Genomic DNA, 16,098 nt, shown 5'->3' with positions numbered 1-16,098 from the left:
GCAGTGGTCCCCAACCCCCGGTCCGCGGACCGGTGCCGGGCCGTGGAGTATCTGGCACCGGGCCGCGCAGCGGCCGGGGGCCATGATCGCTGCAGCGGCCGGGGGCCTAAGGGAAAGTCGCTAGGCCTACGGGACAACGTCGTCCAATCAGTAAGTAAAGTGGGATGAAGGAGGGGTGTCGGTTCAGTTCCTTTCCAGTTGCGCGAGCAGCGCACGCAAATTGGTGGCTGGGGTGGCCGGGCGCGTGCCTGGGACGGTGTGTGGAGCGGGGCCACCGGACTGAGCCTCTCTCAGAGGCGGTTGGTGGGCGTGTGCCATCGCGAGGTTTCGCCGCGAGGAATGTGAGAAGCCCAGGTGGTTGTTTCCTCCCCCCCTCTTCCCCGCGAGCTCTCGCCGGCGCCGGGCTTTCCCCTCGCTCGTCTGCGGCTGCCGTTTTTGTCTCCCGCAGAGGCTGTTCCCCGAACCACCACCACCACCACCACCACCAACCCGGCCTCCCCTGTCAGCGCCCCGCGTCATGTCGTGATCTCCGGGCGGACGTGTGAGACCAGGGAGGTGGCGGTGAAGTCGTGGTTGTGTGTGTGTGAATGCGATTGTCTGAAGTGAGTCGGGGTGAGGAGGGGGGAAAACACTTTTCATTTTATCGCAGGGCTACCAAGACGGCAAGTATGGGGGTCATGGGGGGGGGGAGAGAAGGGAGGCTGATCTGGAGAAGCTTTGGAGACTGATTGGGAAAGAGGGTCGAAAGCCCACGGGGTCTTCTCACATCTCTATAAGTGGCTCTATAAATGAAATAATTCGATTTTGTTAGCATGATTCCGCGACAAACTCTGCCCCCCCTCCAAAAAAAAACACCCCTGACTGAATTCTACAAGCAGTTGCACCGACCCCCGGATTTTAATCTATTACATAGATCCTCTCAGGGTATGAATTTCAAAGAAATCAAAAGGGGAACAATATACCTTTTAGCTAAAAACAACAGATGAGGAAGTTTCCTTAGGTCTGAAGTTTTCTCCAGTCTCCAAATGAAACATTTGAAATGCCCTTTTCTGTTTAGATTTCAAACTTTGAAATAGAGAAGTGTGCATGAAGGAAGAGAGACAGACAAGCACTCTTAATGCATATTGTATATTCTCTCTCTGCGTGTGTATTATATACTCTTAATATGCACTCTTAGTGTATATTGATTATGAAATATTTGCTGCTGCATGTGGAGACGCCTCCCCACCCCTGCGCGCGCTCAGCGGGCCACGGTAAAATTATCAAAGGCTGACTGGTCCGCGGCGATAAAAAGGTTGGGGACCACTGGTCTAGGGGGCTGTGATGGCGAAACTATGGCACGCGTGCCATGGGGGGGGCACACGGAGCCATTTCTGAGGGCACGCGAGGCATTGCCCTGTCAGCTCCAGCAGGCATGTGTGCGCTGGCCAGCTGATTTTCGGCCTTGATTTTCAGCCATTTTTCACCCTCTTGAGGCTTCAGTCCAATGGGCAACCCGGAATTCCCTTCCCGAACTTCCGGTTTGCATGTTGAGCCGTTTTCCGCCCTCCCCAGGCTCCTAGAAAGCCTCCAGAGCCTGGGGAGGGCGGAAAACGGACCTACTGGGCTCACCGGAAATCGGAAAATGGCCCTTTTCCAACCTCCAAAAGGCCTCCAGGGGTGGGGAAGGCCGTTTTGGCCCTCCCCAGGATCCAAGAAGCCATACATGCATGCGGGGGGCAGCAGGGGCATGCACAGGGGACACAGCCGGGGGGGGGCATTAAATTATGGGTGGCACGCGAGTGCATGCTTTTGGTACCCGAGGTGGAAAAGATTGGCGATCAATGTTATAGGGTTTTCTGCCTAAGCAGGGGGTTGGACTAGAAGACCTCCAAGGTCCCTTCCAACTCTGCTATTCTATTCTGTTCCTATTCTATTCTATGTTCTATTCTATGTTCTATTCTATTCTCTGTTCTATTCCATGTTCTATTCTATGTTCTATTCTCTGTTCTGTTATATGTTCTATTCTATGTTCTATTCTATTCTATTCTATTCTATTCTATTCTATGTTCTATTCCATTCTATTCTATGTTCTATTCTATTCTATGTTCTATTCTATTTTATGTTCTATTCCATGTTGTTCTATTCTATGTTCTATTCTATGTTCTATTCTGTTCTATATTCTATTCTATTCTATGTTCTATTCCATGTTCTATTCTGTTCTATTCCATTCTATTCTATGTTCTATTCTATATTCTATTCTATGTTGTATTCTACTCTATTCTATGTTCTATTCTATTCTATGTTCTATTCCATGTTCTGTTCTATTCCATTCTATTCTATGTTCTATTCTATGTTCTATTCTATTCTATATTCTATTCTATTCTATGTTCTATTCTTTTCTATTCTATGTTCTATTCTATTCTATGTTCTGTTCTATTCTATGTTCTATTCTATTCCATGTTCTATTCCATGTTCTATTCCATGTTCTATTCCATGTTCTATTCCATGTTCTATTCCATGTTCTGTTCTATTCTATTCCATGTTCTATTCTTTTTTTGTTTGTTTCAAAAGTTTTATTTCTTTTAAGGCAAACATTTCATCATTCCTCAATCAGTAAGATATCGAAGTACAATTTCTTGTATATCAAAATAATTCTAGTTTACCACCAAATTCTTGTCTAGCCTAATATATACCCCTTCCCCCCGCCACCCTCTCCCCCAACCCCCCTCCACCTTCCTCCCCCCCCCCGACTTCCCAGAACCCGTACACGGTATGGATTTCTAACAAACACAGTCTAAAATCTATTGAGATGTTCTGTTCTATTCTATATTCTGTTCTATTCTATGTTCTATTCCATTCTATTCTATGTTCTATTCTATTCTCTTCTATTCTTGTGGCAAGCTGTTCCACTGGTTAATTGTCCTCACTGAAAGGAAATTTCTCCTCAGTTCTAGGTTGCTTCTTTCCTTGATTAGTTTCCACCCGTTGCTTCTTGTCCTACCCTCTGGTGCTTTGGAGAATAGGTGGATCCCCTCCTCTCTGTGGTAACCCCTCAAATACTGGAAGACTGCTACCATGCCCCCCCCTTGGTCCTTCTTTTCATTAAACTAGACACACCCAAATCCTGAAACCGTTCTTCGTAGGTTTCTAGAAGCAAACAGAATTTGATGCAGTGTTGAGGCCGGAACGATGGGCTACCAGCTCTGAGGGTAGTTTCTTCATATGTTTTATTCTCCAGTCCTCTAGTCCTCTTGGTTGCTCTTCTCTGCCCTCTTTCCAGAGTCTCCACACCTATTTTTATGTTGTGATGACCTGGGAGTTAAAGTCCCCAAATATTAAAAGTTGCCCAGGTTGGAAACTCTTGTATCCTAGAGGAAGCAGGGGGGGGGTATTCTTGTGGGCCAGGTACCTTTGTAACACCTGAAGGGTGACCTACAAGAGCCCATCTCCTTGGTTGTGGGTCTGTGTGCCTTGCGGAGGTGACTTGGGGACGCTTCAAAGTTGTTTCTCAGTTTCACAAAGTTTTGTGTCTGGCAAAAGGGCTCCCTCTCCTGTCCAGATTGGGTATTGCCAACACTCTGGTTTCCCCTTCCCCACTTCACTTGCTTTTTGCATTGTTGATGGTCCTTTTTTGTCCTAGAAGATTTGGGGATGACTCCTCCCATCCCACCGACATTGCGGTGGAGGCATTGCCACAATTTGCTTAACAACCAGGGCAAAAACAGAAAAGAAAGAAAGAAGGATTTTTTTAAAAATATATATATGTTTATTTCCATTTCATTCCATACAATCACATGTATACTGTGCATAACTGGGGCATATAACATTGAATAATAAACACAGCCCTCCCTTTTATAGACACTACCCCCCAAAATACAAACCCAATATACCACCTTGACCCACCATACACCCTCTTTCACCCCCCTCCAACTTTCGTTCTTCCTTCCAACATTCCCCTCTACTTTCTACTTCCCCTCCCCCTCTATCACTCCTTTCTCCCAATACATTCCCTCCCTTCCTTCTCCTCCTACCTCCAATCCTCTCTCCCACCTTCTCTACACCTCTAAGAAAGAAAGAAGGATCTTGACAGACTTGAACCCTGGGCCCTATCTAACAAAATGGAATTAAACGTAGAGAAAAGTCAAGTCTTACACTTAGGCAAGAAAAATCCAAAAGGACACATATAGACTGGGTGAAACCAGGCTTAATAGCAGTCACTGTGAGAGGGATTTGGAGTCTTAATGGACAACCAGCTAAATAGGAGCCAGCTGTGTGCAGCGGCAGCCGAAAAAGCCAATGCAATCCTAAGTTGCATTAACAGAGGGATACAATCAGGATCAAGGGAGGAACTAATACCACTCTATAAAGCCTTAGTAAGGCCACACCTAGAGTACTGCATCCAGTTTTGGTCCCCACACTATAAAAAAAGTTGTTGAGACTCTGGAAAGAGTGCAGAGAAGAGCAACCAGGATGATGAGGGGACTGGAGGCTAAAAGATACAGTTGCAGGAACTGGGCCTGGCTAGTCTAGTGAAGAGAAGGACCAGGGGAGACAGGAGAGCATCTTCCAATATTTGAGGGGCTGCCCCAGAGAGGAGGAAGGGGGTCAGGCTATTCTCCAAAGCACCCCAAGGCCAGACAAGGAAGAATGGATGGAAACTGACCAAGGAGAGATTCAACCTGGAAATAAGGAGGGATTTTTCTGACAGTGAGAACCATCAACCCATGGAATAGAAGTTGCCTTCGGAAGTTGTGGGGGTTTCATCCCTGGAGGCTTTCAAGAAGAGACCGGACTGCCCTCTGTCAGAAATGGCGTAGGTTCTCCTGCTTGGGTGGGGGGTTGGACTAGATGACCTCCAAGGTCCCTTCCAGCTCTGTTATTCTGTTTAAAAAGTACAATTCAGGCATGACTCACTTTACAACCAAGGGCTATTCTCATCCCTATTGGGGGTCGTAAATCAAGGACTAACCGTACGGCCACAACGGAACCCAAAATTCATGTTTGCCCACTGAAACAGTCGCTAAGTGAGTTTTGCCCCATTTCACGCATTTCCTTGCCACAGTTGTTAAGTGAATCCGTGCAATCGTTAACTCAGGGGAACAGTTGTTAAGCGAATCCTGCTTCCCCCATTGACTCCACATCGGAAGGTCGCAAAAGGAAATCACTCACCCTCCCCCACCCCCCCGATCCTGGGGATGCTGCAATGGTCGTAAAGTCTGAAAAACGGTCCTTTTTTCAGTGCCGTCGTAACTTTGAGCGGCCCCTCAATGGGGCTGTCATAACTCGAGGACTTGCCTGTGTTTGGCATTGGTTGGTTTGTTTTTTAAATAGCTTTTATTAAGCATTTGCAAGTTTAAAAAGAAGAAGAGAAAAATACAAAGACAAATACAAAACCAGTGAAAACACAAAAAAAAACATATAATATGCTTTTATAGCTGTAAATTTATGGCATTTGATTCTCTCTCTCTCTTTCATTCTCTCTTTCTCTTTTCTCATTGTCTCTTTTTTTCTCTCTCTTTCTCTCTCTTTCTCTCTCTCTCTCTCTCTCTCTCTCTCTCTCTCTCTCTCTCTCCCCCCAGCAACCTGGAAGGATTCCTGGAGGAATTTGCGGACATCTCCAAGGAAGATCAAATTAAGAAACTCCACGACCTCCTGGGTCCTCACATGTTACGTCGCCTCAAAGCCGACGTCTTCAAGAACATGCCGGCCAAGACGGAGCTGATCGTCCGGGTGGAGCTCAGCCCCATGCAGAAGTACGGGGCAGGGTTGGGGATTTGGGGGGGGGGTTGTTTAGGGGCAGAGGAGCCCCGAGTCCTTTCCGTGGGTTGAGGGTTTTTTTAGGTCTCCGTGGAGATGATTCTCCATCCTCTCCATCCAGGTCACGGTTGTCCCCAAAGGGGCTTTTCTCTCTTCTTTCTTTTCTCTCTCTCTCTCTTTCTGTCTCTCTTCTTCTCTCTTCCTCTTCTCTCGTGTCTCCCTCTTTTGTCTTTTTTCTCTCTTCGGTCTCTTTCTTTTCTCTCCTCTTTTCTCTCTCATCTCTCTCTTTCTCGCTTTCTTTCCCTCCCTCTCTCTTTCTATCTCTTTCTCTTTCTTTTTTCTCTCTTTTTCTCTCTCCCTCTTTCTGTCTCCTTTCATCTCTCTCTTGCTTGCTTGCTTTCTCTCTCTCTTTCTGCCTCTCCATCTTTTTCTTTCTCTCTTCTCGCTTTTTCTCTCTCCCTTTCTCTTTTTATCTCTTTTTTTTCTCTCCCTCTTTCTATCTCTTTTTTATCTCTTTTTTCTCCCTTTTTCTATCTCTTTCCTTCATCTCTTTCTCACTTTCTCAATCTTTCTGTCTTTCACACTCTCTCCATCTTTTTCTTTCTCTTCTTTCTCTCCCTTTCTATTTCTTTCTCTTTCTTTTTTATCTCTTTTTTTCTCCCCCCTCTCTTTCTTGCTTTCTCTCTTTCTTTCTGTCTCTTTTTCTCTCTCTCCATCTTTCTCTTTTTATCTATTTTTCTCTTTCTCCTCTCTCTCTCCTCTCTTCCTTTCCCTTTCTTGCTTTCTCTCTTTCTTTCTGTCTCTTTTTCTCTCTCTCCATCTTTCTCTTTTTTATCTATTTTTCTCTTTCTCCTCCCTCTCTCCCTCCCTCTTTTTGTCTGGATGGGAAACCCAGTTCTTGTACGATTTTCAGAGGCCTCACAGGGAGCCGCCTGTCAGCGAAAGTGCCCTGGTGTGCCACCTGCAACATGTGTTATAGGTTTGTGTTACCAGAGCTGAGTGAGTCAGCCTTGAAACAGCCAGGTGTGAGCTTTTGGGACTCGTATAGGAATTGCTGTCATGGAAGGATTCATTGGACAGAACTCTCTTCGTGTGTTTGCACAGTCTTGTTTTAACCAAGCCGGCTGAAGACCTAGCACAGTCCTGGCGAACCTTTTCAGCACTGAGTGGCCAAACCAGAAGGTGTCTGCATGCCCAGAAACCCAAACACCAGCTCACCGGCACACGCCTGACCGTTTTTCTGGCTGTTTTCAGGCTTTTTTCTGGACCGTTTTTAGCCTGAAAAACTGCGTGAAAACAGCCCGGAAAAATGGTCTGGTTTTGGGGTGTTTTTGACTATTTTGGGGGCCATTTTCTGGTACTCCAGTGCCCACGAAGACCAGCTGGTGACGGCACGCGTGCCCACAGAGAGGGCTCAGGGTGCCACCTCTGGCCCGCATCCATAGGTTGCCCATCACGGGCCTAGCAGCTGTAAGCACATTTATATAGCAATAGCCACAGCCCTTAGACTTATATACCACTTCTCAGTGCTTCCCAGGCCTCTCTAAGCGGTTTACAGAGTCAGCCTCTTGCCTCCCCCCCCCACCACCAACAATCTGGGTTTTCATTTTCACCCACCTCGGAAGGACGGAAGGCTGAGTCGACCTTGAGCCTGGTGAGATTCGAACTGCCAAACTGCTGGCAGCCGGTGATCAGCAGAAGTAGCCTGCAGTACTGCACACTTACCATTGCGCCACCGAGGCTCATATATCCGTGACATAGCAGCTGGGCTCCAGCCTATTTAATGAACACCCCCCCCCCCCAAATGGATCAACTCAGCAACTGGGTGAACGATCTCCCCATCTAGTTATGGGATTTCCCCCCACCCCTTCCATAAAGTTATTATATGTGCTTCTGTGAGTATGTAGATTATAGCACCTTTTCTTACGTAATTCCCTTTCCCTTCTTATTTCCCCCCCCCCCGCCGCTAACTCTCCCTTTTCCCCCAAATCAGGAAATATTATAAATATATCTTGACTCGCAACTTCGAAGCTCTGAACTCCCGCGGGGGCGGGAACCAGGTCTCCTTGCTCAACATCATGATGGACTTGAAGAAATGCTGCAATCACCCCTACCTCTTCCCCGTCGCGGCGATGGTACGTTTGCCAGCCCAGCGGGTGCCAGGGGAGTTTGGAACTCGGCCCCTTAGTCTTGCATCCATAGAAGGGGATACTTGCAGCTCAGGGTCGGGCTCCTTGGGGGGACTCTGAGCTTTGTGCTTTTCTTGCAGACGTTTCCTAACCCAACTAGGTAACATCATCAGTTCCAGAAGGAAAGGGGGTTCACGAAGTGGAGGGGGGAGGAGGAGGAGGAAGACTATGGGGTCCTTGGTGTTTTCTGAGCTTGCTTGTTTTCTTGCAGATGTTTCGTGACCCTGCTAGGGAACGTCGTCAGTTCTAGAAGGGAGGATTTATGGAGTGGAGGAAGAGGGGAGAGGAGGAGGAGGACTGTGTGGTCCTTGGTGCTCTCTGAGCTTGGTGGTCTTCTTACACACATTTCATGACCCAGCTAGGGAACGTTGTCAGTGCTAGAAGGGAGTGGGGTCTGTGGAGAGGAGGAGGAGGAAGGGGAGGATCGTGGGATCCTTCGTGCTCTCTGAGTTGGGTTGCTTTCTTGCAGACGTTTCGTGACTCAACGAGGGAACATCATCAGTGCTGGAAGGGAGTGGGGGAAAGATAAGGAAGGGAGGGAGGAGGAGGAGAAGATGGAAGAGGAGGAGGATTCTGGGGTCCTTGGTTAAACATCTGTAAGAAAACCACCCAGTTAAGAGACCACCAAGGACCCCAGAGGACTCATTGTCCTTCCTTCCTTCCTTCTCCTCCTCCTCTTCCTTCTCCTCCTCCTTCTTTCCCTTCTTCTTCTTCTTCTTCTTCCCCTTCCTCTTCCTCTTCTTCTTCTTCTTCCTCCTCCTCCTCCTTCTTCCCCCCCCTCTTCTTCCTCTCTCCTCCTCCTCCCCCTCCCCATAAATCACACCCCTTTCAAGTGCTGATGATACTGCCTAGCTGGGTCCTGAAATGCCTGCAAGGAAACGACCGCACTCAAGAGATCCCCGAGTACGCCACGTTTAACCTTGGGAAGCCACGCAACAGAGCCTTGGTTGCCAATCAGCTCCTTCGTCCAGTTCTCCGGGCTTTCCCTCCCTACTCATCCAAAAACTTAGGATCACACACACAGACACACACACACACACACCGGTGTTATTTTCCGCAGGAAGACTGACCGCCGCTGTCTTTTGTCCCGGCAGGAATCTCCCAAGCTGCCAAGCGGTGCCTACGAAGGTGGGGGGCTCATCAAGGCCTCTGGGAAACTGATGCTTCTGCAGAAGATGCTGAGGAAGCTGAAGGAGCAGGGCCACCGAGTGCTCATCTTCTCCCAGGTAAAAAATGGGGCTCAGGTGCGGATTGCCCTCTGTGTGTGTGTGTGTGACAGCCTTGCCAGAAAAATCACAGCAGGCTCACTAGAGTGCTCGAGATCCTAGAAAGAGTGCAGAGAAGAAGGACCAGGGGAGACATGACAGCAGTCATGGGGGAGGAAGAGGAGGAGGAGGAAGGGGGGAGGAGAACACTGGGGTCCTTGGTGCTCTCTGAACTTTATAGTTTTCTTGCAGACTTTTCACGACCCAACTAAGGAACATCATCAGTGCTAGAAGGGGTTTGTAGACAGGATGAGGAAGAGGAGGAAGGGGGTGGGGGGAAGACTGTGGGGTCCTTGGTGGTTTTCTTGCAGACGTTTCACGACCCAGCTAGGTAACATCATCAGTGGTAGAAGGAAGTGTGGTTTACAGAGAGGAGGAGGAGGAGGGGAAGGGGAGGGAGAGGAGGAGAAGGAATGGAGGAGGAAGAGGAAAAGGACTGTGGGGTCCTTGGTGCTCTCTGAGCTTGGTGGTTTTCTTGCAGATGTTTCACGACCCAGCTAGGTAACATCATCAGTGGTAGAAAGAAGTGAGGTTTGCAGAGAGGAGGAGGAGGGGAGGGAGAGGAGGAGGAGGAATGGAGGAGGAGGAGGAAGAGGAAAAGGACTGTTGGGTCCTTCATTCTCTCTGAGCTTGGTGGTTTTCTTGCAGACATTTCATGACCCAGCTAGGGAACATCATCAGTGCTAGAAAGAAGTGAGGATTGCTCTCTTGTTTATATACTTGTGGCTTGCTCTGCCGGTGTTGGTGTCAGTGGTGGGACGTTTCTCAGGGAAACCAGGATCACTCCTACCAACAACACTGACAGGGCACTATTATAAACAGAGAGCAAACCCCCTCCTTCCTTCTAACACTGATGACGTTCTCTAGTTGGGTCCCGAAACATCTGCAAGAAAACCACCAAGCTCAGAGAGCATCGGAAACTGAGTTCCCCTCTTAAAGCTGCCAGGGTTTAGCCCTGTCTGTAAGCCAGCTTAGTTCTTTTTCTATTGCGACTTATTTCCCCCCCCCCCACCATTTACCCCATTTGCTGAGTATTTTCCTTTCAGTTTCTCAATGGCAGCTTGGGTCTAGGTCAGAGGTCGGCAACCTTAAACCCTCAAAAAGCCATTTGAACCCGTTTCCCACAGAAAAAAAAAACACCGGGAGCCACAGAAACCCTTTTGACATCCAAAATGTTCCGAAATGGCTGTTTCTCTCTCTCTCTCCCCTCCCCCCTTTTTCTCATCTCCATCCGGATATTTTTCAGCAAACGCTGAGTGTTTATTCTGGAAATGCCTTGCAACGCATTCGGCTTTTTGTTGTTTGCCAAATTCTTACCACATATTAAGCCTACTGGCAAACCAGTCCCGTCAGCAGTGAAAGCAAACGAATCTGCCCACGTGCCATTCAACGCTCTGTTTCCTTCTAAAACGTTCCGTTTCTTGGATATCTCCACCGTTGGTCGAAAAGCTCCATAAATCGCGTGTCCCACCTTGGCAGTTGTGAATACATAGAATTATTTTATTGGCCGAGTGTGATTGGACATACAAGACGTCCAATCACTTGTATGTCCAGTCACCCTCGGCCAATAAAAGAATTCTGTCTATGGTTGTCAGCTCTACTGACGGACGTTTCCTTCTCACCCGCCTTCCTGGGAGGATGGCAAGGAACGCATAGCGGGTAGCATTCGCTTACCTTCCCTAGCGGTTCTCAAATGGGAGCGCATGCGCTTTGGCTTAAAAAAGGGCCTAAATGGGATGCCATGGAGCCAGGGCAGATGGGCGGGGCCACCCGCGGCTTCCACTACTGGTTTGGGCGAACTGGTCCGAACCGGCAAAATACCACCACGTGTGTCTGTGTGCGTGTGTGTGTGTGTGTGTGTGTGTGTATAAATGTGTGTGTGTGTGTTTGTGTGTGTATATATATATGTATGTATGTATATGTATATGTATATATATATATATATGTGTGTGTGTGTGTGTGTACGTATATATGTACATATGTATAAATGTATATATGTATATTTGTGTTGCATTTGTGCTGATAAATAAATAAAGGGAGACTAGTATAGATCTATTTCAAGCTATTTAGCTCTCATCAGCTAACCATACCCTTACTGGGATTCGAACCTGGGCTGTATTACATATTTAGGCATACCAGGTGTTGTGACACAACACATACCTATTTCCCTGGCCTAGCTGATAAAGGAAGAGAGCCTGTGGCGTAGTGGCTAATATAACTGCCTGATATGTAATACAGCCCAGGTTCGATTCCCAGTTAAGGGTATGGCTAGCTGATGAGAGCTAAATAACTTGAAATAGATCTATACTAGTCTCCATTTATTTATTTATTTATCACACAAATTCAACACAAATGTAACAAAGGCAACTGTAAAAATAATGGCTTTCTGTCGTGATGATCTCTTGTGATGAGCCGATAGACAGAGAAAGGAAGCAGTATGCCTCCTCCCATATTTGGGCATACCAGGGGTTGTGACACAACACATATATGTCTATATGTATATGTATATGTACATATGTATATATATATGTGTGTGTGTGTGTGTGTGTGTATATGTATGTTTGTATGTATGCATATGTATATGTAGATTATTTTTTCGTAGATTTTCACGGGTGTAGGTATGCTGGTCTTGTTGTATTCGGGTCTTTCCCCATGTAAGATTGAGATTGTCTTGGCAACGTTTCGGCGAAGTCTCACTCGCCATCTTCAGGCTGGTGTTTTCGGCTTAAAGCGTGGTCATAGCTACCTTAAAGCTACAGGACATGAAATTGATTTTGAAGGAACCAAATTAATCTCCAAAACTGAACACTTCAACAAGAGAATCATTATGGAAGCCATCCAAATAGAGAAACACCCCCACAACATGAATAAATATGACGATGCCTCCCGCCTACCAGAGATCTGGAAACCAGCCCTAGTCAACAAACGAGCCCCACCCACCACCCAGGCCGTTACAACACGAAAAAACAACGGACACACAGCCAGCACCAATCAGCACCAGTCTACCAATCATGATACAACCACACAACCAATCAATCAATTTATTGAAACAAAGCCAGCACTCCACACACCCCCACCAAGATTTTAGAAAAACGGCAGCTCCGACCACGCTTTAAGCCGAAAACACCAGCCTGAAGATGGCAAGTAAGACCTCTCCGAAACTTTGCCAAGACAATTTCAATCTTGCACGGGAAAAGACATGAATACAACAAGACCAGCATATGTATGGATATGTATATATAAATATATGTTTGTGTGTGTGTGTGTGTGTTGCATTTGTGCTGATAAATAAACAAAGGGAGTCTAGTATAGATCTATTTCAAACTATTTAGCTCTCATCAGCTAGCCATACCCTTACTGGGATTTGAACCTGGGCTGTTTTTACATGTTAGGCAGTTGTATTAGCCTCTAAGCCACAAACTCTCTCTCTTATCAGCTGAGCCAAGGTAATGATTAAGTGTTATGTCAAAGCACCTGGTGTGCCAAATATGGGAGGGAGCATATTGCTTCCCTTTTGCCTTTCAGTTCCACTCTAGGAGCCTTCCAGGCAGAAAAGCATATATGTATATGTGTGTTTGTGTGTGTATGTATGTATGTATATATGTGTACCTGTACACATGTGTGTGTGTGTGTGTGTGTGTGTGTGTAGTGAGGGCAGTTTGGACGTTCATTCCACTCACTGCTTCCCGGAGAAGCTGCAGAAACATCTCTGCATTTTGCAATTTATCAAGAAATACGCCTCGCTCTCGCCTGAAGTGGCCAGGGCGATTCTGAATTGCTCTCGAGCGTATTCCTGCTCCGTTCTGATTAATCTTGGCTTTTCGGCACTTGCATGGGTGATTTGTGGTTAAGTGGAGAGTTATTCTGGCTTCTTTGCATTGTTAAAGGATGATAGCCGACGGATTATGAATTGTAAGGGCTTAGTAAGACCACACTTGGAATACGGCATCCAATTTTGGTCGCCACGTTGTAGAAAAGATGTGGAGACTCTAGAAAGAGTGCAGAGAAGAGCAACAGAGAGGATTAGGGGACTGGAGACTAAAACATATGAAGAACGGTTGCAGGAACTGGATATGTCCAGTTTAATGAAAAGAAGGACCAGGGGAGACATGATAGCAGTCTTCCAATATCTCAGGGGTTGCCACAAAGAAGAGGGAGTCAAACTATTCTCCAAGGCACCTGAGGGCAAAACAAGAAGCAATGGGTGGAAACTAATCAAGGAGAGAAGCAACTTAGAACTGAGGAGGAATTTCCTGACAGTGAGAACAATTAATCAGTGGAACAGAAGTTGCCTCCAGAAGTTGTGAATGCCCCAATATTGGAGATTTTGAAGAAGAGTCTGGACAGCCACTTGTCTGGGATTGTACAGGTTCTCCTGCTTGAGCAGGGGGTTGGACTAGAAGACCTCTGAGGTCCCTTCCAGCTCTGCACGTTTCCTGGCAAAACTTGCTGCCTGTTTTACGAAGTTATAAAAAAGTTTTTGAAACAGCAGTTATAGGTAGTCCACCACTTACGACCGTGATTTCCTGTTGCTAAGTGAGACCGCGGTTAGGTTGAGTTGCCCGATTTGGCGGTCTCTTGTGATGGTTCCGTTGCTAAGCGCCTGGATTCTGATCTCGTGACTATGGGGATGCTGCGAGGGCCCTCAGTGTGAAAAACGGTCGTGAGTCCCTTTTCCCAGAGCTGTTGCAACTTCGAACGGTCACTAAACAAGCCGTCGTAAGTGGAGGACCGAGGGTGCTTTCATTTTTCTCGAGACGTTCGACTTTTGGAGAAGCCAAAACGGGGCCGTATTCTCATGACAGTGAGGTTTCACACCTGCCTTCTTCCCCTTCTGACTTGAGTCTTGCTTACGTGTGTGTGTCTGTTTTTCCCAGATGACCAAAATGCTGGACCTGCTTGAGGACTTCCTTGACTACGAGGGCTACAAGTACGAACGGATAGATGGCGGCATTACCGGAGCCTTGCGCCAAGAAGCCATAGATAGATTTAACGGTGAGTACCGAGGCCACAAAATACAAAAAGGGGACTTGGTAACTCAGGGGCTAAAACGCCCAGCTTGTCGATCAGAAGTTCGGTGGTTTGGCGGTTTGAACCCCTAGCGCCGCATAACGGAGGGAGCTCCCGGGACTTGTCCCAGCTTCTGCCAACCTAGCCGTTCGAAAGCAGGTAAAAAATGCAGGTAGAAAAATAGGAGCCACCTTTGGTGGGAAGGGAAAAGCGTTCCGTGCGCCTTCGGCATTGAGTCACGCCGGCCACATGACCACGGAGACGTCTTCGGACAGCGCTGGCTCTTTGGTTTTGAAACGGAGATGAGCACCGCCCCCTAGAGTTGGGAACGACTAGCACAGATGTTTACCTTTACAAAAGCCACTTGAGGTGATTACCTGTGTTTCCCCCAAAATAAAACCGGGTCTTACTTTGTTTTGGGCCCCCAAATAAGCCCTAGGAGGGAGTGTCTTATTTTTTCCACGTACCCACTTCTTCTGCTTGTTCCCAGTGGGGCAGGAGGCCCTGCAGTGCAGGAGGGGATAGAGCTGCCCATTGCCCCCTCACTGGTTCACCTCAGGGCCCACACAGCCAAGTCACCTACACCTTGACATCTGTCTCATGGCAGCGACTCCCAAAAGCCCCATCCAGCAAGACCCTGCGTAGCCGTCGGCCCACTTCCGCTTGCGGAGCAGGAGGCCAAGCGACAGGCCGGGGCCGCCAGGTGAGGTGGGGGCACTGCAGCTGCCTCACGCGCCCCGCACCAGCCTACCTCAGAGGCCATCCACGCCCCAACGTCTGCCTCACGGATGTGGCACCCAACACACCGCTCAGCCTCCGTTGCGGCCACCAGCAAGCAGGAGTGGGTTGGCGGCCACCTGGACTCCTGCATGTGGATAGCCTGACTGTGGGGGCCGTGAGGTTGGTGTGGGGCACGTGGGACGGCTCCACTGCCCAGCGTCACCTCGTGGCCGTGTCACTGTGAGCAACCAAGTGGAATGGACGGGCGGCGCCGCAGGTTCTTAAGCGTGGGTTATTTTGGAGGTAGGACATGCAAAACACATGCTAGGGCTTATTTTCAGGGAAACGGCGATATGGAGACAGGAGATGGCCTTTGTGTTTTGAAATTCCTCTCCCTTTCTTGGCTGCAGCAAGCAAGCAATTTCCAACAGTGTTCCAAATATTCAATATTTCACCTTGGGGGTGGTGGTGTCTCCCCTCCCTCCCCTCAGTTACTCACCCAACCATTCCTTTCCAGCCCCAGGAGCTCAGCAGTTCTGCTTCCTGCTCTCGACGCGAGCTGGCGGTTTAGGGATCAATTTGGCCACGGCAGACACGGTGATCATCTTCGATTCTGACTGGAATCCCCACAATGATATCCAGGCGAGTCTCCTTCTCTGTCAGGCAGACACAGCAAACGCGAGGAATGGTCCTTTGGGGGAGGTGGGGGTGGATATCAGCCCAAAGATTCTACCCTCTGGCCCTTCACAAGGAGCCCCGCTCATCCAAAGCAAGCCATGCCATCCATTGCTTTTGATTTAGGATTAGGATTTAAGAGATGTGTGAAGGTGTCGTAAGCCTCAGTTGGATGCTGTCTCTGCCTTCCATTAATGTCTTCAGGCAGGTCCAAATTTATTGGGAAGCCCACCCTCAATTCTCCCTCCATCCCAAGCGTCCTTGATTCATTTCCTATCGATCTGAATGTAGGGATGTTCTGTAAGCTACCCAGAGTTACCTGATGATAAGATGGACGGCCAATAAATTGGATAGATGATAGATGGATAAATGGATGGATGGATGGATGGATGGATGGATGGATGGATGGATAGATAGATAGATAGATAGATAGATAGATAGATGGATGATAGACAGACAGACACTAGATAGATGGATGGATGGATAGAAGACAGGCAGAT

The 16,098-nt window shown here is 47.9% G+C and overlaps 1 protein-coding gene across 2 annotated transcripts in view; it reads left to right on the top strand.

Moving 5' to 3' along the window:
- CHD3 (chromodomain helicase DNA binding protein 3) overlaps positions 1-16,098 on the top strand; it is a 107,197-nt gene that overhangs the window by 61,587 nt on the left and 29,512 nt on the right. For both annotated transcript variants that reach the window (XM_032235087.1, XM_032235088.1), the window contains 5 exons: positions 5,562-5,735; positions 7,733-7,874; positions 9,023-9,154; positions 14,071-14,188; positions 15,441-15,565. In XM_032235087.1, coding sequence (XP_032090978.1) covers positions 5,562-5,735; positions 7,733-7,874; positions 9,023-9,154; positions 14,071-14,188; positions 15,441-15,565 — 691 coding nt within the window. The remainder of the gene's footprint in view (positions 1-5,561; positions 5,736-7,732; positions 7,875-9,022; positions 9,155-14,070; positions 14,189-15,440; positions 15,566-16,098) is intronic.

The sequence above is a fragment of the Thamnophis elegans genome, chromosome Z, assembly GCF_009769535.1.
Source record: "Thamnophis elegans isolate rThaEle1 chromosome Z, rThaEle1.pri, whole genome shotgun sequence".
NCBI lineage: Eukaryota > Metazoa > Chordata > Lepidosauria > Squamata > Colubridae > Thamnophis > Thamnophis elegans.
Note: the sequence above shows the minus strand (reverse complement) of the source record. Positions and strands in the feature narration are given on the sequence as shown.